The following is a 23,597-nucleotide window of genomic DNA, read 5'->3' on the forward strand; positions in this document are numbered from 1 at the left end:
TTTTCTCCCTTTGAACCGTGTTTATATTTACCTTATATCTATTATTATTTACTACCAAAAAAAAAAAAAACTATCTAAATTAGAAAACTAAATCATTTTCCTACAATAATACATGTCTTCAAATAAAAAAAAAAAAATTATCACTGTAAAACCAACACTTTATTTATCGATTTAAACATAATCTAAAATATTTCTGAGAAATAAAAAAATATAATTGATTTGATAAACGACTATTCAATTTTCTTTCCTTGAATTTTTAATAAAAGATTAATGTAGTTTGAAAATAATATAATACGCATAGATTAATTTTTCTATATAACACTAGCTATCCTCGTGTACTTTATTGCCTATTAGTATAATGCCTTTTTTTTATTCAAACATTCAATTCGTTATTCTAAACTTAATACTTGTCATTCACAGACAAAACGGCGTTCCTTTTATATTTTTATAGATATCCCTCTGCACTTCGATGCTCGTAAAAAAATACCACCTTTTATTTAGAACTTTTTAACATTTATTTCATCATAATCTAACATTGTAGAAATTGTCACCTTCCATTCATCCACCGTATCGCATCACCCATCCATGCCATTATTTCGTTTTCGTTTAGCGTTTGCTCTGACTTATTTTTTTGATCGGTTCCTAAGAATTTGAGCGTGATATAAAAGAGCTTATAACTTTTCTTAAAAGATGAACTATTAATTTCAAAAATAATTTTTCAAATTTTAGTGGTAGTTAGGTTAGTGATTAATGCATTCTAACAAAAAAACTCTTCGACTTTATGAAATCAAAAAACCGAGCGAATAGTCAAAAGAGGTGTAACTTGAAAATGACCAATTTTTTTTTTAAATAACAACAAATTCAATTTAATTTAATTGATAACTATCAGTAATGATAATATATTTTTTTAAATTACGACTATATATTACTAAAAATAACCTATTTTTCTACTTTTTTTATTTTTCTGTATAATGTTAAAACTGTTTTTAACTTTTATTAATATTTTATATGAGTAATATTATTTTTTACTATTTAATAATAATTTTATATTTTATTTTTTAGTTTACGTATTTTTGGGTGTTGCTAAATCACTGGTGGACATGATGAACACAATGCATGCCTTACAGTTATTTGACAACGGTGATTACATGGTCATTTTTGCGGACACTAAGATCAACACTTGGAAAGACTCCCAACAATATTTGTGGAGTAATTATTATATTTTATCATTAAATTATTATATTGTTAAATTATTGTTACTGTTGCCGCTAGTGAACTATATTATTTTAATATATATTATTAAACTTATTTTTGGTGTTTTGATTTTTCTCTGTGTAGAGCAACGTGATTCGTTAGACATGTCAAATTGTATGGAAGAGAAAAATTTTCTTAAGCGTGCTCGTTCGTTGTTGGTTATCGTTGCCTCGCCACCGTCACCAGAAAAATATGAAGTTTTCACAAAGAAAGTATCAGAATACACCAGTAAAGAACCGTTTAAATTTCAAACACCAATCGTGTTTAAAAATGCGTCATATTCCAAGGCAAGTACAGATTACCTTATTTTTTTAATATATATGTTTCAACCGTAACACTAAATTATTTTTGTTAATCTATAGTTTGTGTCCATTTATGCTGCCTATTTGTACGATTCGGTTATGTTATATGCACGAACATTAGATCTTTTACTTAGAGATAAAGCAAATGGCCGGGAATTAACAGGTGAAATAATTGATGAAGTAGCTTACAATGGAACACTAATCATTGAAACACTTGTCAATAATATAACATACCAGAGTAAGTAAAAATTAAAAGCTTCTTTTAAATATTTACTATATAGGCATAGTGTATTCAGTATTGTATAAAATATTACTATAAATAGGTATATTAAACAATGCAATTTCTGTTTAGGCATTACTGGTGCAACAATCAAATTAGATAAAAATGGTGATTCGGAAGGAAACTATTCAGTGATAGCGTTGAAATCACACGATTTTCAATACCATTTGAATGAAGGAAATTTTTCTTGCCCATATTATATGATTCCAGTGGCTCAGTTCTACCACGGTGAATTACTGGTAAGAATATGCAATCTGGTAATAAATTGTATTTCATTCTTTAAATGTTTGATATTATTTTGTTACTTGTAAGTGTAGGAGTATAAATTGAATTCTCCTAATTTGAAAATTGAATGGCCTGGTAAAAGTCGACCAGACGATGAACCGAGTTGTGGCTTCAACAATGAATTGTGCAAAAAAAATGACATGGAAAAGAGCTCTATTATAGTTGCTACAATTTTGGGACTAACTTTATTCTGTGCATTTGTCATCACCCTGTCGATATATAGAAAATGGAAAATAGAATTAGAAATTGAAGGACTGTTGTGGAAAATAGACCCATCAGATCTGCTTGGATACTATAATAAAGATATTGTTTCATCTCCTAGCAAAGTAATTGCGTCCATTAAAGTTAATTTTTTTAATTTTATCAAACTAATATTGTTTAGTTGAGTTTGGTTTCGGCTACCTCATACGAATCCCGTTGTGGACCTCAAGTTTTTGCAACTACTGGTCATTATCGTAACATAACAGTGAGAATTAAAGAATTGAAGTTTTCAAAGCGCAAAGACATTTCTAGAGAACAAATGAAAGAAATGAGACTATTGAGAGATTTGAAACACAGCAACGTAAATTCATTTATCGGTGCTACTATTGAACCATTACGAATACTTATAGTTACCGATTATTGTGCTAAAGGAAGTCTCTATGTGAGTTTTTTTTTTTTAATTTGATTATATTTTTATATTATATAAGTACAATAGTCTGTCCAATGAGAAAATATGCCAGGACTTGACAAAATGGTTCTTCTATCTAACCTCTTGTTAATTCTACCATTGGTACCAATTTCACTACAGCCAGAGCTGTTTAGAAGGGAAGACAACAGGACCATTTTACCTTAGGCTTCAAGTTTAGAATATTTTTTAGGGACCTCCTTAGAGCTTTGTTATAAAAATACATATGTCAAGATTTTGAATTACTCAACCCTACCAATGAAATATAATTCATTCAAATCTTTTTAACCATTTCTAAAACCTTTTTCTTTATGAAATATCAATAATAAAATTGTATTCTGTCTATGTAGACTAATCTATTCTAATTATGTATAAATAAAAAAGCAACATTTTTAGTTATTCTAAATGATAATATATTTAATTAAATATTATAAACTATTGTTTTGTTGTAGTGCCGCAGTGATGAGTGTGAAAAAATAAGAATATTATATAAATCAAAATATTAATATTTCTTCACAGGGATTCATCATTGCACAGCACACTAGACGAGCAATAACTACAAGCTATTTATATATAATAATAAGTAAATTAATTAATTCATAATATGATATTTACCCATGAGAGTTAGGTATATAGACTATAGAGTTACTACTTGCTAATAAAGTCGACATTATACACTAATTATAGACTATAGATTATGATATAATAGACAGCTTTACTGGAAAAAAAGCTTGGACAAATGATTTCTAATATAAATATTAATATTTTATTTAAAATAATAAAACAATACAATTTCCTTTTTTTTTTATTTTCTAAATTTATCTAATCTATTTATGGGATCCTATAAACATCCTTACTCCTATTTTTTATAAATATTTATAATTATCTAGGGACAAATAATTTTTTTTAAAGTATATTTAGTAATATATAGTTAAGAAGTTATCTAAAATTTACCTAACCCACAAATGTACCAGTACATGCACATTTTAATGAGATTGGTTGCAGTTAAAGTTTGGAAAAATATATTTGCAAAAATTTTGTTGATGTTAATGTATAATTTTTTTATTATATTGTATTATGATGGTCAAAGGGTTCCGACATTAATTTGTCCCTTACCCTTGAAAAACTTTGGAATGGCTCTGACTACAATACTGTCATGTGGATATATTCAAAAGAACTGATTTTCATCAAATCTCGGCATGTTTTCTCTTTGAACAATATATATTAATGTAAATTATTTGTAATTTTATATTTATATAGGATATAGTAGAAAATGAAGATATTAAACTAGACAAAATGTTTATCACATCTTTAGTTCACGATCTCATCAGAGTAAGTTGTAACTGGCTTTACATTGGTCTAATAACTCTGTTATTAATGCTAATTACATTCTAATTTAATTGAACGTGTCAATCGTTAGTGTACCCCATTGTTGTGCAGGGTATGATATTTATACACAACTCGCCTTTAGGTTGTCATGGAAACTTAAAATCATCTAATTGTATTGTAACTAGTCGTTGGGTATTGCAAGTCACTGATTTTGGTCTACATGATTTAAGGCAAGGTGCAGAAAACGACTCTATTGGTGAACATCAGTATTTTAGAAGTAAGCTTTTTCACATATTACAATCAATTTCTGAAATTATCATTTAAAAATCTTTGTACAATATATTAACTTATATTTTTACTTTTAGATTTGTTATGGAAAGCTCCAGAGTTATTGAGAAACCCTAGTGCATCCATAAAAGGTACACAAAAAGGGGATGTATACGCATTTTCTATTATCTTGCATGAAATAATGTGTCGACGAGGTCCTTTTGGTGCTTGCGGCGTCGAAGATCCTAAAGGTTAGATACATGAAAGGTAACAATTTTTTAGGTAAAAACCTGTGGGCTCCAGATAAAATATTTAAGTTACATTTGTGTGTTGATTACCAGAAATTGTAAGACTGGTTAAGTTAGGTTATGATGAAATAAATGGTGTGCCACTGAGGCCAAGTATACACCATTTAAGAGACTGTGAAGTGGCAGAAGACTATGTCATTCAATGCATTACTGATTGTTGGGATGAATACCCAGAAAATAGACCAGACTTTAGCATGATACGTGCTAGACTCAAAAAAATGAAAGATGGAAAGTATGTAAATCCTAATATCTCAATTATTCATGATATATTTTTAATGTGTTTGATCTTATTATTTTAGACGTAAAAATATAATGGATCAAATGTTGGACATTATGGAAAAATATGCTAACGATCTTGAAAATCTAGTCGAACAACGTACACATGAAGTTTATGAATCAAAACAAAAAACTGAAGATTTATTACATCGAATGCTACCACCGTAAATATTATTTTGATATTGTTGATTTATTAAATTTTAACTTAAATTTATGTAACTTAACAGGCCAGTAGCAAAACAATTGACTCTTGGACACAGTATTGAACCAGAATCATACAAATCAGTTACCATTTACTTTAGTGATATTGTTGGTTTTACTGCAATGTCTGCTGAGAGTACTCCTTTACAGGTTAGTTGTATAAATATTAAATAGTAAAAAATAGTAAAGGCTTTTTTATTTTATTTTTTGTAACAATATAATATTAGATATTAGTATATTAAAATCAAGCTGCATGTATTATGTATAGTATAATTAATCAATAGGTAGTGAGCTAATATTTCCTTCAACAATATTAAAATTGATTGATTTTTTGTGAAACCTAGCATACAAATATTAGCTAGTAAAAACTCCCAAATTATATAGTAATTATTAATTTTTGTATTTAAGGTTGTAAATTTTTTAAATGATCTTTACACATTATTTGACAAAATCATTAAAGGCTATGATGTTTACAAAGTTGAAACAATAGGAGATGCATACATGGTGGTATGTATTATTATTATTATTGTTCTTACCTTATTTAATATTAATTTTATTTATATAATTTAGTATTATTCACTTTTGTTGTTTTATTAAAAATTACAATTATTTAATGAAAATTATATCGCATGATATAGGTGTCAGGGTTGCCTATTAGAAATGGTAATAGAAATGCTGGTGAAATAGCTTCAATGTCATTAAATTTACTCGAAGCCATAAAACATCACAAAATAGCACATCACCCAGAAACTACATTAAAATTACGAATAGGAATTCATACAGGTATTACATGATGTCATGATTTATAATAAGATTTTTACAGTAATTCATTATTGTTAAAACTTATTTAAATTGCTTATTTTTGCAATGAAATAGGACCTGTAGTAGCTGGTGTAGTTGGTCTCACAATGCCTAGGTATTGTTTATTTGGCGATACTGTAAATACAGCCTCACGAATGGAATCTAATGGTGAACCATTAAAAATTCACATAAGTGAACAATGTAAAAATGCTCTTGATGAATTGGGAGGATATATAATTAAAGAACGTGGATATGTTAACATGAAAGGAAAAGGAGATGTGCTCACTTATTGGCTTGAAGGGACAAATGAAAAAGCTATTAAAAGAAGAGATGTATGTAAAATAAACCATAAAATATGATTATAATTTCAATAAAAAAAAATTTTATTTTATTTTTATGTTTAGGCGGATTTTACTGAATCACCACCTCTGTTTTGTGGATCAAAACGCCACATTCCGAAATTATATAACTTTGGAGAACACGGCAGTAGACGTCCATCATTTGCGCCACGAGGAAATTCATTTGATCAAAATGCCAAGGACAGTCAGACTATACTCCATGAACAACGGCCAACTCCTATACCTCATATTCTGCTTGAACCACAATGTAAACAAATGGTACATTCTACATCTATGGATCCATTCCCAAACAAACACATTAGCAGAGTGAGCTCAATGATCAAAAGAAGTTGTCGTTCATTAGAGGTTAGAGCAGTAATATCTATCAGTGATTAATGTATCAAAACACAAACATATTTTTACTATTATAAAATTATTTATTTCCATAGGATTCAAAACTTCTTAATGATCAATGCACAAAAGAAGAAAACTGTGAAGATAGTGTTGAGGAAACTGTAGTTAATGGAAGCCTTCAATACACCCCTTTATTATCAATAGAAGATAATAAACGATGGCATTCATTCGAAGACATTTCCATGGAACCGCATAGAAAGAAATTGGTTTCAAGAAATTCAATTAGGAGTTGGTTGGTTGGATTATTTAATGGCACTGCTACATCTTGTCGAACTAGTGAAGTATCATTACGTAAAACGTATTCAGACAGGCAACAGATTGTTGACAAGGAGAGTGTAGTTTAAATCAATAAGTATCAAACTAGGTTTGAAAATAATTTCAGGTAAAATTATCACTAAAAAAACTTAATAATAAGGAAAATTTATAATATTGTAATCAAACATCAAACACAATTAAAATGTTGTATAAAAATTTCACAACTCTTTGACAATTTTTATTATAGCCTATACTCTGCTTAAAAAAAAAAAAAAAAATGCACAATTATATCATTGGCTTCATTCATGCCGTATATACATATAATAAATGTGTTTTTAGACAAATACTATTTATTTTGTTACATGAAACATGAGTTAAATGAACAATAGTTAGAATTTATTGGTATTTTTTACTTATGATTTAGCAGAAAATCACATCACCAAGTTGTTTGATACCATTGATTATTTTAATCATCATTATTATTAATGAATATATTATATTATTATTATTATTATTATTACCTAATTATTGTGCCATTCAATAAATTAGTAGGTATTTATAATAAAATAATGTGTCTCTTAAATATATTTTGTTGTAGTTATTTATTTTATTTTTACTCATTTGATAATATTAATAGTTTAATTATTTTTTAATGGTCAAAGTTACTACATTATTACAATAGATAATAATACTATAAAATATATAGATTAGTATTTATGATAAAATATATTTTGTTTGTTTGTTTGTTTTTTTTTTTTTTTTAAGTTATATAATTGTTCAAAGTTTTTAGATATTATAAATTAAACTAAATAGAGCAATTTAGATTTCTTCAATTTATATATATATTTAAATGATCATTTCATTTTTATTTTTTGGGCTAAGTATTATTATTGGCCAAAATTATGTGTATTTGTTATTAATTTTTGATTGACTTATTTACATTATAGTAAAAAATTTTATTTTCATTATTTACCATCATATTGTAGTTTATCATTTTGAAATTTGCATCTTAAAACTGTATAAGATAATATTTATCTGACTGTTTTATTTCTTAAATATTTAAATATTTATTTTCTCCAAACAATGTACCCTCATTGATAATGTTTTATGATTATCCAGTCTTGTTAAATGTTTGAATTTAATTTTACTTTTAATATTTATATTAATTATATTTATACCAATCACAAATTATTTACAACTAAACTGTTTTGTTACTTATTAAGCTTTGTATTTGTTTTCCAGTTACTTATTCAGTATTCTATCATTTTAATTTTGGATATTAAACAACTATTGATAGTGTTTAAAAAAAAAACACAATTTTTGTCTTACAAAGGCTGTCATACATTTTCCTATCCTCCAAAAATTAATTACTGTCTAAACAATTAATGTACTTCATTTTTGAAGGGACGGAAATGTTAGGTTGACGTCATTCTAACCATTTACAGTTTCTATAATTAAATTGTCATGAATCTTGAATTTTAAATTAATTTAGTACGATATTTTGTGAAAATTTCAAGAAAAATATTACTAGTGTATACCAGATTCTGAAGTGATGTCATTCGCATTTGGCATAATAAGTTAGAATTTTGAACTTTCTAGTAAATTACAAAAAAGTTATTATGGTTGATTTTTTTGTTACCAATCTTGATCACATGTTGTACAAAAATTCTGAACATGGGATGCTGATATGATATAATTATCTACAATGTTTAATGAATTCTACTATTTTAAATTGTTTAGACAAATTCTACTTCAATTTATGAAGAGTAAAACAAAATAAATAGAAATAATTTAGTAATTAATAATTTATATATTACTTATAATAAAAACATTTATTTACATAATTTAATACATTAAAAATTCAATGACTTAAAAATATGTTATGAACAGTCTAAATAATTTGCTTTTGAGAACATTTAAACTATTAATGAGTCCATCTGAAACAAACAAAAAAAAGTCATAAATAAGCAGTATCAACCAAATATTCCGATTAGTTTTTAAATTTCAGTAGAATAGAATATTATTTATTAAACAGAAGAGATCAATACTTTTTATTTTGATTGTATAAAATCTAAATTAAAATTGAATAATCTGTCATTAAAACAAAAATGAATGTGAAATGGCAAAATTAAAAATAAAACAAATATCCATCATTCATTTGATAAGATATAATTACAAATATTACTTCAAATTTGACATTTCTAAAATGTAGTACAGTGCCAGATAAAGTAGTAAAGTTAAAATATACATTTAAACAATATAAATAATATAAAAATGTATTTTAACTATAAGTTTTTTTTAAATAACAACACTTACAATCTAAGTACTTTGTCTTTTCCACCAGATGCAACTTTATGTCCATCTGGGGACCAATCAACAGCAAAAACTTCATCAGCATGACCAGGAAGATCGCCTTGTAATTTTTTGGCTTTCACATCCCATACTAAAAATATAATAATAATTGTTGTAAAAATGTTATATTAGAATTAATTAATGAAAAAAAAAAACCTTTTAATGTTGAATCTGCACTTCCACTAACTAATAGTCTAGAATCGGCTGACCAACATATCATGTAAACTGCTTGAACATGTCCTCGCATTGTTCCAAGAAATCTAAGAAAAAAATCAATTTTTATCAACACATGAATTATTTTAAAGATATGACTAAGCTTACTGTCCAGTTTTTCCATCCCATAATTTTATAGATTTGTCGAATGAAGCTGACGCAATTAACCGTGTGTCAGGTGAAAACTGTACACAATTGATCAACTGTTGATGTCCAGTCATCCTTGCTATACAAAAAGAAAAACTTTCAATTATTGTTGATATATTGTGTAAATAGATGATTATTTTGAGCAAGATTATAAAGAATTATTACCAAGAGGGTTTTTACTACTTTCAGGGGTCCACAAAAAAAGTGTGAAATCGTCTGACCCAGAAATCAAACGTTCACCTCCATTTGCAACAGCCACATCATACCGTTTTTTAGCCTCAGCTAATACATTATTAGCTAAAACAACACACATAAGCATTAAAATAAAAAATTAAATAAAGTTAACAACTTAAAAAAAGCAAATAAATAAGTATACTTTTGTCAATGTTGGAACCAGGTTGAGGTACCATTGCTGTTTTCATCACATAATCAGTACTGAGTGCAAGAGTGTTCACCCAATGACCATGGCCTTCCAACGTTCTACATAAAACGCCCTAAATGTAACATCAAAAAAAGGCTTTAAAACATTGATTAATTTTAATGTGTTAATAATTTGTTGATTATCAAATAAATAGTTAAAATTTATTTAAAATAAAATTTAGTATTAATAGTACAATGCTATATCATTAACTCAACTTATACGAGGATAGAGCAAAGTCAAAATCTGGAATACTAGAAATACTTATTAATATATTATATATTATTTTATAATTAAATTATAGCATAAGAAGGTATTAAAAACTAAGATACTTTAGGTTTAATTATTTAATGAATTTTGTTATTGGTACATTTTTTATTTTTTCAAGGAATACTCCTCCTTTTTGGCTTTGCTACATAATTTTCTCTAGCTCATGATATTGATAACACATATTCATTATTATTTATTGGTACCACAAAAATAACACTAATATTTTGTGTATATTTGCGAAATCTTGTTATACTTCGTCATAAAATTACAATACCAGTATGATCAATCTAAATCATTTAAGTATTTGCAACTTACATCATCGGCTCTCCAAACTTTAATTGTACGATCCTGTGAACTACTATACAATAAACCTGTTCCACCCCATTTTAAGCAAGTAATACTGCGTGTGTGACTAGTAAAACACCTTTTGCACTGACCAAGTATTATATCCCAAATACGGATATCTCCATCTTTACCACTACTCGCAAATCTAGAACAGTATTACAAATTTGTAGAATTGAATATGAATTTTAAAATAGAAAAAATTAAATGTCTTACTTACGTTCTACACTCAGGAGATAAATGATATGGAGCCCAACAAAGAGCAGTAATCCATTGCCTATGTCCATACATTGGTGGACCAACTCGTTTGCCAGTTTCAACATTCCAAGATATAATCATTCCATTTTTGCAACCCGATACCAAGTATTTACTATTTGGCGACCAGGCAATACACAACACCCAATTCTTATGACCTTTAATACATGTATTATAAATATGGCTAAATCAATATTAAAGTTATTACTAAGTAGCAAACCTTGACAGGTATGCAATGGTGTTTGCATGTCAAGATCCCAAAACCTAACTGTGGTGTCTCCAGATCCGCTGGCCAATTTACGACTGTCTGGACTGAATTGAACTGATATCACAGCTTCTGCGTGACCAGGCAATGAACTAGAAATATTTTACAATAACTATTAAAAATACAATAATTAACAATGTAGGCATATTTTACATTTCATATACTAACCTAGTACATCGGGTGATGGGTCGCACTTTAAACAAAGCTTGTTCTTGATAGACAATATCTACTACGAGTTCGGTGCTGAATTTTTTATTGGCGTCAAGACATTCATCCAGATTGCTAGTGATTTCTTTGTCATCGACAAAAAATGCATAGGGTACGGTCTCATCCTAAAATTGAATAGTTTTTATTAGTTTATTTGCTACGTGAAATACATTATAGAGCTTTTGAGACGCGATAGGTTCAGAAATCGGTCAATTATTACTTGTTTAAGTAACGAATTGCAAATCAGTTGTAAATGATTGACGGTAACATCTCGAGGTAGATCCATCATGTTGCTGACCGTCTCGCCCGTTTCCGACTTGAAACGGGCCAAAACCGTGCTCACTGTGTCCTCGGTCATTTTTTTAGTGGCTTTTAACAACGTCAGCCTATGAACTATACACTACACAGGATTTTAAAAAACTAGAATCTAAGTATTAGACAGTTATAGATTTTAAATTTTTTAACAACACATGTATGCTTTTGATAATAACGAAATGGAATCGGATCTGCCTGGTAGTCGGCAGTCGGCTATGATAGTGAAATTAACCTCAAAACAATTTCTTATCTAAATATGAATACAGTTTAGCCATAACATTAACGCAAAATATTTATTATGATAATAATTATTACGACGGGCAAATTGTATTTTTTAATTTGAAAGGAAAATAACTGAAAAAATGTTACATGCAACTCGACAACAGAATTGACCAAATATTAAAAACATATGATAAGGACAAAACTTACAAAAAATGTCTAAACATTCATTTTTTAATGCAAAATCTTACTTAATATACTATAAAATTAACTATTAATAACCGATATATCTCAATAAAATTGAGTCTATTAATTAATAATTATATTACAAAAATACAACTTACCCGCGTAATCGCAATGCGATATTATAATTATTATCATCGCATTAATATCTATAACGTTATACCAGTTTGCATATAAAAATAATATAAAAATAGAAAAGTTTGATAATGCTCTAGTATAAGTATTATTTTATTATTATTAAGTCAGTATTGTAAAACCAGTTTAAAGGTATAAAAAAAAAGTGACCGCAACTGTGCAGACAGCATCGCACGTACACCAATACTCCTATTATTATATTAAAACATGGAGTAAATAAAAAAAAAAATCCACGCAGCGAAGCCGGGTTATTCAGCCAGTAAATTTATAGTTACAGGTTTCTTAAAAGGACATTACATTCAAAGCACAGAATATGTCTATATTATATTAGATAAAATATTAGACTATATTATTCCATATTTTTTTTTACACTTTTTATAATAAAATAAGTCAAAAATAATAATAAAAATAAATATATATTTACAAATAGTTACAAAGTCGATTACATATTTTTTTTTATACTTTTTATAATAAAATAAATCAAAAATAATAATAAAAATAAATATATATTTACAAATCCTTACAAAGTCGTCGTAATAAAAATTAATAAGGTAATTCGTCATCGTCGTTTTCGTCTTCATCAGTCGAACTATCATCAGGATTTATTGTAAGTATGATAGGCTCTAATATTTCATCCCTTAATCCTTCCTTTATGAAATCTGCATCTTGGAGTTTATTGCAATGTTCGCCACACTTTGTCCAAGCCTCTTTAGTTATCTCATCTAAGGCATTATTTACTAACACTTCAACATCTGTCATATTGAAAGTGCTGTTTTTTTTGGCGACTTCATCCTTGACTTGTGCCCAAATCAGCTCAATTGGGTTGTACTGACAGTGGTAAAGTGGGAGTCTTACCACTTCATGACCCATTTGTAACGCGACTTCATCAAGCTTATATTTTTTTTCTCTAGGTATGGCCATTTTCACTTTTTCACGTAGTTCACACAATGTTTCTACCGGTGAATATGAAATGCGTTTTTTTTCAAGCCATTTTTGAATATCTGCCATTCGCGCGTTTACTCTAGGATAATCTTCGGCTAGCACAGAATGGTAGGAAGCATTGTCCATTACCACAACAGACGGTTCTTCTAAATTGGCCAACATTTCAACAAACCATTTTTCAAAAATGTCCGCGTTCATTTGCGAATGGTAGTCTTCCGTACTACCCGATTTACATCGAAAGACTAATTTCGAATTGTTCACAAATCCAAATGAAGGTGAACCAGCGTGGCATACAATGAGTCGAGCACCCTTTCCAATTGGTACTTTGAGTCCTTCGGTATTTTCTGAATTTTGCCATATATAACCTTGTGTATGGTTCTGGTTTACCCATATTTCGTCCAAGTAAACTACCGGCCTTGTGTCATTATTCTGTCTCAATTCGTACATTTTTCTTAAAAATTTTACCCGGCAAGCAACGATATCATTTCTCTCCATCAGAAACCAACGCCCATCATTACACTTCTTGTACTTGAAGTTCAAATTGTGTAAAATACGTTTAACTGATATTTTTGAGCCAGGGTAATTAATTTTTTCTTGCATCGCCATTAATATTTTTGCGGTCGTCGGAAATTCACCTTTATCATAAAAACTATGTATAGTTCTTCTGACAACATCGTTGTTAAAATCGTCAAGAGAACTCATTAATTTTGCACGTTTATAATTTTTTCTAGGTGATTTGAAAGCAATTTTGTTAGAAGGTCCGACTTCAAGTTCCTTTTTCGCTTCAGAACAAACTCTTTTAATACAAGCAAGACTTACGCCACATGCTTTAGCAGTCACATCACGGGTTTGTTGAAAAAATTTTGAAAGTTCTGGCTTACTTTTATCAGCAGCTATCGTCTTAAAAAAATTGTATACATGGAAAATCACTTTTTTCGTCTGAGAATGGATATCTTGATTGAATGCCATTTTAAAAATATTAACCTGTAAAAAAACTGTAAACTTCTATTGTACAATATAACTAATAATAAGGAAAAAAAAATTCAAACTTTAAAACCCGCGTTAATTACAAAACCAAAGTTTAACACAAGAAATATTATAACGCAAACCACGTTACGACTTTCACGACGATAAGAACATAACCACACAAAATTATTGTTATTATTTGTGATAACCACAGATATATACTGTGTATATCTATGGTGATAACCATGAACTAAGATATATCTTAGTTCATGGTGATAACATACCAATGAGTCAACAAAAACAAAATTACGAAAATGTGTACTAAAATGCAATGAAATACCGCCAGAAAACCATCTGCACTATAATAAAATAATAATAATACTCCCAAACGGAGAACCCCTGGTTTCACTAAAAACGGCTAGTAGGCGCGTGACGATCGCGGCCCACTTTTCGTGGACCGCACTATAAGTGGTTTTTATATTACGAAAGTTGAAGCACACTGATAAAACGGCCGCTTTTTTTTCGGTTGGCTAAACATTATTTTCTAGCTATTTAGTAGTTAGTAGCTACAGATTTCTATATTACACTATTTTGACTATACACAAATCTGTGTTACTACTGTTACTAGCCGAAAATTATTGACATTTTTATGAACTACAGTTTATTAAATTTGAAATATTTTACAGTAGTCTAGCATTTTTCATCCTAGTCTATAAAAAGTGGAGTATTGTTTTACTCAAGTCTTAACGGTGTAACACACCTACCCGATTTATTCAAATTTCAAACCAAGTGGCTGTCCATATTTACATTTAATCCTATTATATAGTATAGTGCTATCCACGACTCACGATAGAACGGTAACGTGCTCCGACCAAAATTGGTCGCCGCCGTGCAACCCCCACCCAAAACCACAAAATTGACCCGTTGCTCGGATCGCGGTCGTCGTTCGTCGTTTTCCATCGGCAACATGCTCTTGTTATACGTAGCGACTGAACAATCAGGTCGATAATTGTCGTTAATTATCGGTAATAATGAACTGAGTAGAGGGGATATTTCAGCTAGACGAGACGGAAGGAGTTCATTCTACATGCGCGAAAGCGAAACGGTACAGTTCTCTCGTGAACAACACTTTGTTATAGTTGATACTTGATTTGTTATTCCCACTACAAGAACCAGTCTTGAGAACCGGGTTGTTGAATCGATACAAATAAAGTTCACTATCACCTGCATAACCTTGTTCTTAAGGGTAGTATATTGAAGATCACAGAAATAATAGAGTACGAGTTGAAGTAATTGAAATGTTATGATTTATTTATAAGGTAAGTTAAGAAAAATTAATAAAATAGGTAGGTATATCTACTAGAATAGGGACTTTGTTAATTCTAAAAGTAGATGATTTTTTTATTTTTATTTTAATAATAAGTTGGAAATAAAGGAAACACAGAAGGTACAGCATTCAATTTCAATATTGGTCGGTCAGCATCTGGTTTAACTTAGGGATTCCAGATTTATTTTTTTTAAATACGTGACATTTTAAATCATACCTATACTTGAAATTTATAATAGTGTTATTTTTGGGAGGGGTGAAGGTACTTATGTTAGCAATTAAAATATTACAAAATTAAATATGTAATGTTTCTTATAAAATTCTTTGTAAACATTTGGTAGCTAAAATTACATATTTTGGCTTTGATGTAACATTTAATAAGTTAACACTAAATATACTATAAAATTAGTTAAACACAATCATAATCTAATAATTATTATTAATTATCATTTAATTTAGATATTATGATTTATAAATAACTTGAAATTTAAAAACCTAAATTATATGAAAAATGTAATAGTTTAAGATAATATATTATGCTTATAAATCGGCGTATGTCCAGCGGTGGACGTAAGATACCAAGATAAGTCCAGCTCAGTTCTCTCTCGCGCGACCGTTGTACAAGACGTCGCCTTTACTGCGTGTGTGCGATGTTCAGTGTTGTCGCTATTGGCCAATTTTGTTGGATACTTGTGAGCTCAGGCTCTGACCCTTGGGTCGTGACACTTGCGCAAGACCTTGTCATGCGTATGTATCTGTTATTTATTTATTTATTTATTTTATTTTACAATACGGGACGAACCCTATAATACATGAATATAATAGTAATAATAATAGTTTTAATAGTTTATGGAAACGTGGCTAGATATCAGAAAAAGAATGAAGGGTCAGTGTTGGCAATGCGCATAAGACGGATGATCAGTGAGTTCAGATAGTAGTTTGAGGAAGAGAAAGGTATATGAAATGGAACAGATGATTGTGTAAGGCGAGAGGGGACATTAAATGAGACACGGGATAGTGATTCAGGACTGTCAATTTTAGATGAAAGAAGATTGAATAGAAACGTCAAGTTTGCAGAATGACGACGATCGGAGAGGCTGCCTAAGTAAAAGAGGCGTTGGATTGGCGTGTAATTGTGAGGTGGAGAGACTATCTTTAGTTTGTAAGCAGCTTGACGGAGAAATTTTCTTTGAACCCTATCTATCATGCTACGTGCGGAAGCGGTGGACGGGTCCCAGAGAACGGAACCATACTCAAGGATGGGACGGACTAGGGAGCAGAAAAGAGTTTTTAGAGGGGAGAGTAAGTGAAAATCTGAAGAGACACGGTTTATGAAACCTAGCAGTATAAGAGCTTTACATCATATAATCTGAATATGCATATTAGGGCACAGGTTTCGTGTGAAAGTAAATCCTAAATCATTTACATAGTTATTACAGGTTGTTAAGGCGGTATTGTTTTCGGAGTAAATATGCTCGATTACAGCATTAATACGACTAAAAGTCATTACTGAACATTTAGCTATATTAAGGGCTAGCACCAAAGATTCACTCTACGCAACTAATCGCTGAAGGTCGTTTTGAAGAAGGTGACAGTCAGAGATGAATTTTATACGGAAAAAGATTTTCACATCATCAGCAAAGATAAGAAGTTTGGCATGCTGGAGGACGGAGTTTGCTGAGTTTATGAATAGAGCAAACAGAAGTGGAGAAAGAACAGCACCTTGTGGAACACCTGTGGAGGGGATAAAGCGGTCCGAAGAGGTGGAATCAACAGTTACCCATTGGATCCTATTTATAATGTATGAGCGAAACCAGGAAAGTAGTGGTTCGCCGATTCCTATAGAGTCTAGAGTCAACATAAGATGATTATGATCAACACGATCGAAAGCCTTGGAGAAATCTGTGTAGATTACATCTACTTGGCAGTTATCGCGAAAAGAATCATATATATATATATATATATGAATGTAGACTAAGGTTACAAGTAATAGTTGATCTACCAGGACGGAAGCCATGCTGCTCATCAATTAGGATATGATTTAAGGGAGAACGAATCGAATTAAGAACAAGCGTTTCAAATATTATGGATAAATGAGGGAGGATAGTTATGGGACGATAGTTTGAAACATCAGTTGAATCACCAGACTTAAGCATGGGTCTAATAGAGCCAAGTTTAAGTGCAGACGGAAAAATACCCGAGTCAATAGAACGCCTAAACAATAACCATAACGGTTCTGCAAGAACAGATCGAAGTTTGTACAAGAAATCACCCTGGATACCATCAGGACCAACAGATTTAATATTTCGAAAGGAACATAAGCATTTGTAGACGTCACTGATCGAAAAATAGGCATTAGACGGGAGCGGAAAGAGGCAGATAGGATGTAATGTTTGGGATGGAGTCGGTGAAGGCTGGGTGAACACGGAGGAAAAATATGCAGCAAAAAGGTAAGCAGTATCGGAAAGAGATGTACTTTGTTTACCATGTAGTGAAACACATGAAGGTATAGATTGAGAAGAGCGGTTTTTTCTACTAAAACTCCAAAAGTTTTGTGGGTTGTGTAATAGGGAGAATTCGGTAAGTGAGATAAAATTGCGGTAGCATTGTTTGGAGATAAATTTAAATTTAGCGCGAAGAAGTGAAAAATGCTTGTAATCTGATAATAGTTGGGATGACTTAAATTTGGCATGATAATATATTATTCATAATTTTATTTGTTCTCTTCGACCGACGTTTACTCCTCTTCGGTGGTTGATTACAATTACGATATCGTGTTAAAAAAACACGATTTTCGAAGAACTACGCTGTCAGACGTCCAGTATAATATTAAATAAAATATTCATCGAAACGTACACGAAGCTGTGATAGTGAAACCAGTTGTTAACGTAATATTTTTAAACACATGGATCAGAACAGTGGATATTTTTAGCAATTATTATTGGGCGACATTAAAAAAAAAAATTTCACGTGACACATCATAATCAAAATCAACATATATGTCTAAAAACACTTTTCAGAATTAATATACAAAACCTTACCTATATCTAACAATACCATTAAAAATCACAACACATAAACAAGTACAAATAATTTATATGGTAAACTTTTTCTTTTTAATTAAAAAAAGGGATCAACAACATACAGTTTACAGATTATTATATAAGTATAAAAAACAACATATTAAAATAAATAGAAGAATTAGCTTGTAGGAACCAGGACTAAAATAAAATCGAAAACAATTTGTAAATATTTATTAGAACGACTGATTACCAGATGAAAGATGTCGCATTGTCGCATAGAATAAATTGCTTCTTGCATACAGTATTATCTATGAGTACCTAAGGTGATCGGTTACACGGGTTTTCCATTGTAGACAATTTCAATAATTATTTGTACTTCCAAATTCAAATTATCGAACGAAATAATATAAATATAAATAACAAAATTAAACACAAGAAATACCTAATTATATAATAATTTTAAAAATCGTCATTTTTAGAAATAATTTTTATCGCCCAATAATTAATATATGGTCTACTAGGCGATAAAAATTTTTCTCTAGGCGATATTTTTGTCGCCCAGTATATTAGTTAAAATATCCACTAGATCAGAATTCAGAGGTCAAGAGCTCGGCACCTATAAACATCATTATTTTATAATCGGCCCCAGTGGTCATACCATAGACATATAATAGAATAGACCGCGAATAGAAAGAGAACTACAAAGCCAAGATATGTGCGAGAGAGAAAGAACCATAAGAGGTTTTCTCATGGATGAGTTAATAAAACTGTTTTTTTTTCCAGTTGAATTATATTATGAGGCGGAATCACGATGTAGATAATATATATAAAAATTACTAATTATTAATTAGACACAATGACAATTTACAAGTTTAAAAAAAATATATTTATAATTTAAACATTTTAAATTTTAAAGTATATAATATACAAATTATTACAAATTACAATTAATATATTATAATATGTGTTTTGTACAAATGGTATAATAACAAAAAAAAAGGTAAAACAATATGTTAATTTTATGTTAATTTTATTGATGTTTAAAAAGTATTAATTTTGTGTAGAATGTTCTAATTTTTTGATCTATTGAATTTGTTGATGAATTAATATGATGAAGTCTTAGTGTAATATAAATGTGCATAATTAGTTTTAACAGCTGTAGGAGATGATTATTGAAGGGTTCTTGTTCGAGAAAATGATTTGATAATGAGATAAAATATTTATTAATATTAATCTTTCTCATACATTCAATTGTAATCCTCTTTACAACGTTTGACCCATCAATTCTTTGGTATCCACGAATTACACGTTCAGCTATTTTACAAATTTCAATGATATCTGGATTCGGTATAATTAAACCACCTCTATTTTTACGTCCAATTAGAGCAGGTCCCGATTCTTTTGTTCCCAAAGATTTTTCACAAACTGTACATAGAATTTTCTTCTTTATTTTGTAAACAACAAATCCTGCTATGTATGTTACAACATCATTAAGGTAATTTCTGTGCTCATAAATGTCTAATATATCTTCTGTTTCAATTATTTCAGTTCCTGCAGCACATAACAAATCTAGCATTTCAGATTGCTCATCTTCTTTTTTTGGTGGAGCGCTTGATATTCTTAGAATACTTGTGTCGTCTAATGCTAAAGCGTTGGCAGTCGATGGACATTTAACTTCAGCATTGATTATAATGGATTTGTATGCAGCTTCAAACTGTGCTACAGTGGGATTATTATTGAAACCTCCCTAATATTTTTTAAGTTTTTTAATAAAAAAGTTAGTTTTTTAAGTTTTTTTAATAAAAAGTTAGTTTTTTAAGTTTTTTAGAAAAAATTAAGTTTTTGATAAAAGAATCATCCTGTATTATGAATAAAAAAATATTTACCCGTGAAGTTTGACATTGTCTGTCTTAGCAGAACCACAACTATAACATTTTTGAACCATTATATCAAAATGATCAAAATAAAAAGGCTCAATAGGCAACTAAAAAACTCACTGTTCACGTAAGAACCAGAATATGTTCATCGACAATTTGTTATTGTTTATTGTTATTTGTTATGGTAAAAAAATGATAATATCACTATCACCATTATTTTGCCATGGAGTAAATAGTTTTTTTTTCCATGAGAAAACCTCTTTAGAGTCTTTCTCACTCGCACATATGTTGGCTTCTATAATTTCTACATGTAATATGTGTGGTTCGCGGTCTATTCTATTATATGTCTATGGTTTTTTATAGTATTAATAGTTTCAAATAATTTATTAATACACTACCCAGCAGTTTTCTTAAATTTTTATTGAACCTCTCAAGTCTTGTAGACATAGTTGTCGAGTTCAATTTACGATTGAATGAAAATCAAACGTGCATAATGTTTTATTTTCAATCAATATGAGTGGAAAACGCGGAAAATTAAGTGGTGCCGAATTCCATAATGAGTATAGGAAAAAAAAATAAGAAACACAAACTAATTATTTCTCGAAAACCTAAAATTCAAAATTTCTTCAATAAAGACAATAAGGTAAAAACTAACATAACATAATAAAATAATAATATTGAAATAACGGGATTAAAACAGGACCATCTTCTAAAAACGGGATAAAAAGCGTCCCGTTCGAAGTTTGTCAGGACAACGGGACATGATGACCAAAAACGAGACTAGTCTAGTGTCTACGCGATTAGTTCGAAATTGTTCAATTATTCATGGTTCACGTTTAGTATTTTGTTATTTATTTTTTTTTTTTTTTTTGCTATAAAAATTATAATTATATTATTATTGTACAGTGTACACAACATTTGTATTTTGTATACGTAGTAGGATCAAAAAGTTCCCGGAATTTCATTTTATTTTTTTATGTATACAATTTAAATATAAATCTACTTAATCTCCTTCAAAGTATCGTCCTTCAGTACAGACACACTTACTCCAACGACTTTGTAACTGCTGGAAACATCTTTGGTATCCCTCTATTTAGGCCAGGCAATAGAGACAACATTTTTGAAAATGGCGGAAAAAAATCCCAACCAAGATTTTTTTTTTTTTAAAGTTTTAATAAACTGGTGACGCACCGTTCGGTTACGTATTGCTTGCTTTTGCGTTGTTTTCATAACCATCAAATACAACAATTGCATCATTAAAAATGTTTTCTACAAGTTATATAGACTCCACAAATTAATTCAAATGTTTGGTTCATTGCCAAACAACTCTATATCAGAATCTCCATCAATAACATACTTTCCGTTAGTTATATTATTTTCTAAAGGTATTGGTTGTAGATATCTACAATGCTGATTTTGGTTTTCTTATGTTCATCAAATAATGTGGAAGATTGCAGCTCAAATGAAGGTATGATAAAAGTTCATCATCATTTTTAAGATTGCAATTCGTTGAAACAGTAATGCTGCTGGGTTAATTTAATTATTTCTTCATTAATCTTAACACCAAGTTGAAGCTAAGTTGTAACTGCCAGCCTCTTCAGTTTATATCATGGAAGTTATTACCCACCATTGAGTTTACTAGATCAAGACCAACTTCATATGCTTTAACGACAGTGCATTATCGTCACTGAAATTCCACTAGCAATTGACACTAACACAGTTGGTGACTTTGAAAGGATAATTAAGCGAAACCATTGAAATTTTCAACATCACTGTCATCTCTAGATATTCTAGAATCCGTAACTCAACATGCTGTTCTAAGCTTACATTGAGTAAGATTTACGAACTATATTTTGACTATCATAATATACTCTCATTTTGCGTACCTCTTCTTTTAAATTGCCGCTGGAGTTCAATTCAAAAATTAACAAAACAGTGTTTGTGATAAATAACATCGCTTCTACAACATCAATGACATTAGCTAAACGTTTTTCAGCCTCTTTACCCCATACATCATTTCGTTTTGCTTGTTCAACTATAGAATGACCTACGTTTAAAGTACTTACTGTACATACAATCTCTATTCTCAACAGGCTTTTCTTTTAATATCGAAAATTGTCTGGTATAATTTCAAAACAAAAAGGCCTTACTTACATTTTAGTTGAAGCGACTGATGCTGAGATGACCGTACTTTATTTTGATATAGGTGTAGGAGGCGCTGACAACTGGTGAACGCAGTTGAAGCATAACGTTTTAAGTCTTGATGCTACTTTACGCGGTGTACGATTTTCATTCAATATGTTACCATTATCGTGCCACTGACATTATTAAACTTGTGTCATCACGCATTTGACCGCTTTACGGGACTTATTAAACCCTTTTGTTTAACTTCAATAGGATTGCCAGGTCTTCTTACAAATATAACGCACCATTAATGACATTTGTGTAATATTTATAATTTTAAAATAAAGTATGAACTAATAGATTTAGAACAACGTAATATTCACTTCAAATCCGCGCACAGACGTTAAGATTTCAACTGACTCGTTAGGACTGATGTGCATTTTCTGCCAGTACCTACCATCAGTATATGACGGGAAATGTGTAGAATAGTTACAATTTAACAATAATATTTGGCACAAACTAGTTTCTTATCGCTTATAAATACTATGAATTTATGACGTGCCGTACAGAATTTCAGATAAAAATATGTTACATCGCAATTCGCGACGACCAGTGCAATTCTTTACCTTATTTACTATTTTATTTGTGGTATGTTTTGTTATGTTATTATAATTGAATCGTTCACTTTAGTTTGTGAAACACATAAATATATTCAATACAGTATAAAACCTATTTAACACGGAAGAAAATGTAATAATAAATTTTCAACTATCAATTTTATACAAATATATCTTGCCAAATATTTGTTTAAATGTGAAAAATAAATAAACTTTTTGTAAATTGTCTAATAAATAACTTTTATTTAGGCTTTTTGATATTTGTGTAATATTTTGAGACTATTCAAAAGCTCATATTACAAACTTTCATGAACTTATAAAAAGCTCAGTCAATGAGGACTTTAGTGGTATAGGCATATTTTG

The 23,597-nt window shown here is 29.7% G+C and overlaps 4 protein-coding genes across 5 annotated transcripts in view; 1 reads left to right on the forward strand and 3 right to left on the reverse strand.

The window, feature by feature from the left end:
- LOC112601543 (receptor-type guanylate cyclase Gyc76C-like) overlaps positions 1 to 7,139 on the forward strand; it is a 42,858-nt gene extending 35,719 nt beyond the window's left edge. For both annotated transcript variants that reach the window (XM_025349232.1, XM_025349240.1), the window contains exons 8-24: positions 1,063 to 1,209; positions 1,339 to 1,541; positions 1,617 to 1,794; positions 1,909 to 2,075; positions 2,154 to 2,447; positions 2,504 to 2,764; positions 4,049 to 4,120; positions 4,229 to 4,394; positions 4,483 to 4,635; positions 4,726 to 4,924; positions 4,992 to 5,132; positions 5,196 to 5,319; positions 5,578 to 5,676; positions 5,808 to 5,952; positions 6,046 to 6,302; positions 6,375 to 6,674; positions 6,758 to 7,139. In XM_025349232.1, the coding sequence (XP_025205017.1) occupies positions 1,063 to 1,209; positions 1,339 to 1,541; positions 1,617 to 1,794; positions 1,909 to 2,075; positions 2,154 to 2,447; positions 2,504 to 2,764; positions 4,049 to 4,120; positions 4,229 to 4,394; positions 4,483 to 4,635; positions 4,726 to 4,924; positions 4,992 to 5,132; positions 5,196 to 5,319; positions 5,578 to 5,676; positions 5,808 to 5,952; positions 6,046 to 6,302; positions 6,375 to 6,674; positions 6,758 to 7,066 (3,215 nt within the window). In that variant the 3' untranslated portion in view covers positions 7,067 to 7,139. The remainder of the gene's footprint in view (positions 1 to 1,062; positions 1,210 to 1,338; positions 1,542 to 1,616; positions 1,795 to 1,908; positions 2,076 to 2,153; positions 2,448 to 2,503; positions 2,765 to 4,048; positions 4,121 to 4,228; positions 4,395 to 4,482; positions 4,636 to 4,725; positions 4,925 to 4,991; positions 5,133 to 5,195; positions 5,320 to 5,577; positions 5,677 to 5,807; positions 5,953 to 6,045; positions 6,303 to 6,374; positions 6,675 to 6,757) is intronic.
- A 1,655-nt stretch (positions 7,140 to 8,794) lies between these two features.
- Positions 8,795 to 11,964, reverse strand: LOC112592765 (notchless protein homolog 1). Its single transcript, XM_025336914.1, has 11 exons — positions 11,667 to 11,964; positions 11,408 to 11,571; positions 11,195 to 11,331; positions 10,940 to 11,132; positions 10,693 to 10,867; positions 10,066 to 10,183; positions 9,855 to 9,986; positions 9,651 to 9,768; positions 9,486 to 9,589; positions 9,294 to 9,420; positions 8,795 to 8,914 (listed from the first exon to the last, which is right to left on the reverse strand). Exons 1-11 carry the CDS (start codon positions 11,802 to 11,804, stop codon positions 8,902 to 8,904), a joined length of 1,419 nt encoding a protein of 472 aa, XP_025192699.1. The 5' UTR covers positions 11,805 to 11,964; the 3' UTR covers positions 8,795 to 8,901.
- Positions 11,965 to 12,901: 937 nt separating this feature from the next.
- Positions 12,902 to 14,269, reverse strand: LOC112599554. Its single transcript, XM_025346492.1, has one exon. The coding sequence runs from the start codon at positions 14,267 to 14,269 to the stop codon at positions 12,902 to 12,904; it is 1,368 nt and encodes a 455-aa protein (XP_025202277.1).
- Positions 14,270 to 18,794: 4,525 nt separating this feature from the next.
- Positions 18,795 to 20,940, reverse strand: LOC112599632. Its single transcript, XM_025346616.1, has 3 exons — positions 20,887 to 20,940; positions 19,862 to 20,363; positions 18,795 to 18,814 (listed from the first exon to the last, which is right to left on the reverse strand). The coding sequence occupies exons 1-3, from the start codon at positions 20,938 to 20,940 to the stop codon at positions 18,795 to 18,797; spliced, it is 576 nt and encodes a 191-aa protein (XP_025202401.1).
- Positions 20,941 to 23,597: the final 2,657 nt, after the last annotated feature.

This window comes from Melanaphis sacchari, unplaced genomic scaffold (assembly GCF_002803265.2).
Source record: "Melanaphis sacchari strain LSU unplaced genomic scaffold, SCAv2.0 Contig0_pilon_pilon, whole genome shotgun sequence".
Classification (NCBI taxonomy): domain Eukaryota; kingdom Metazoa; phylum Arthropoda; class Insecta; order Hemiptera; family Aphididae; genus Melanaphis; species Melanaphis sacchari.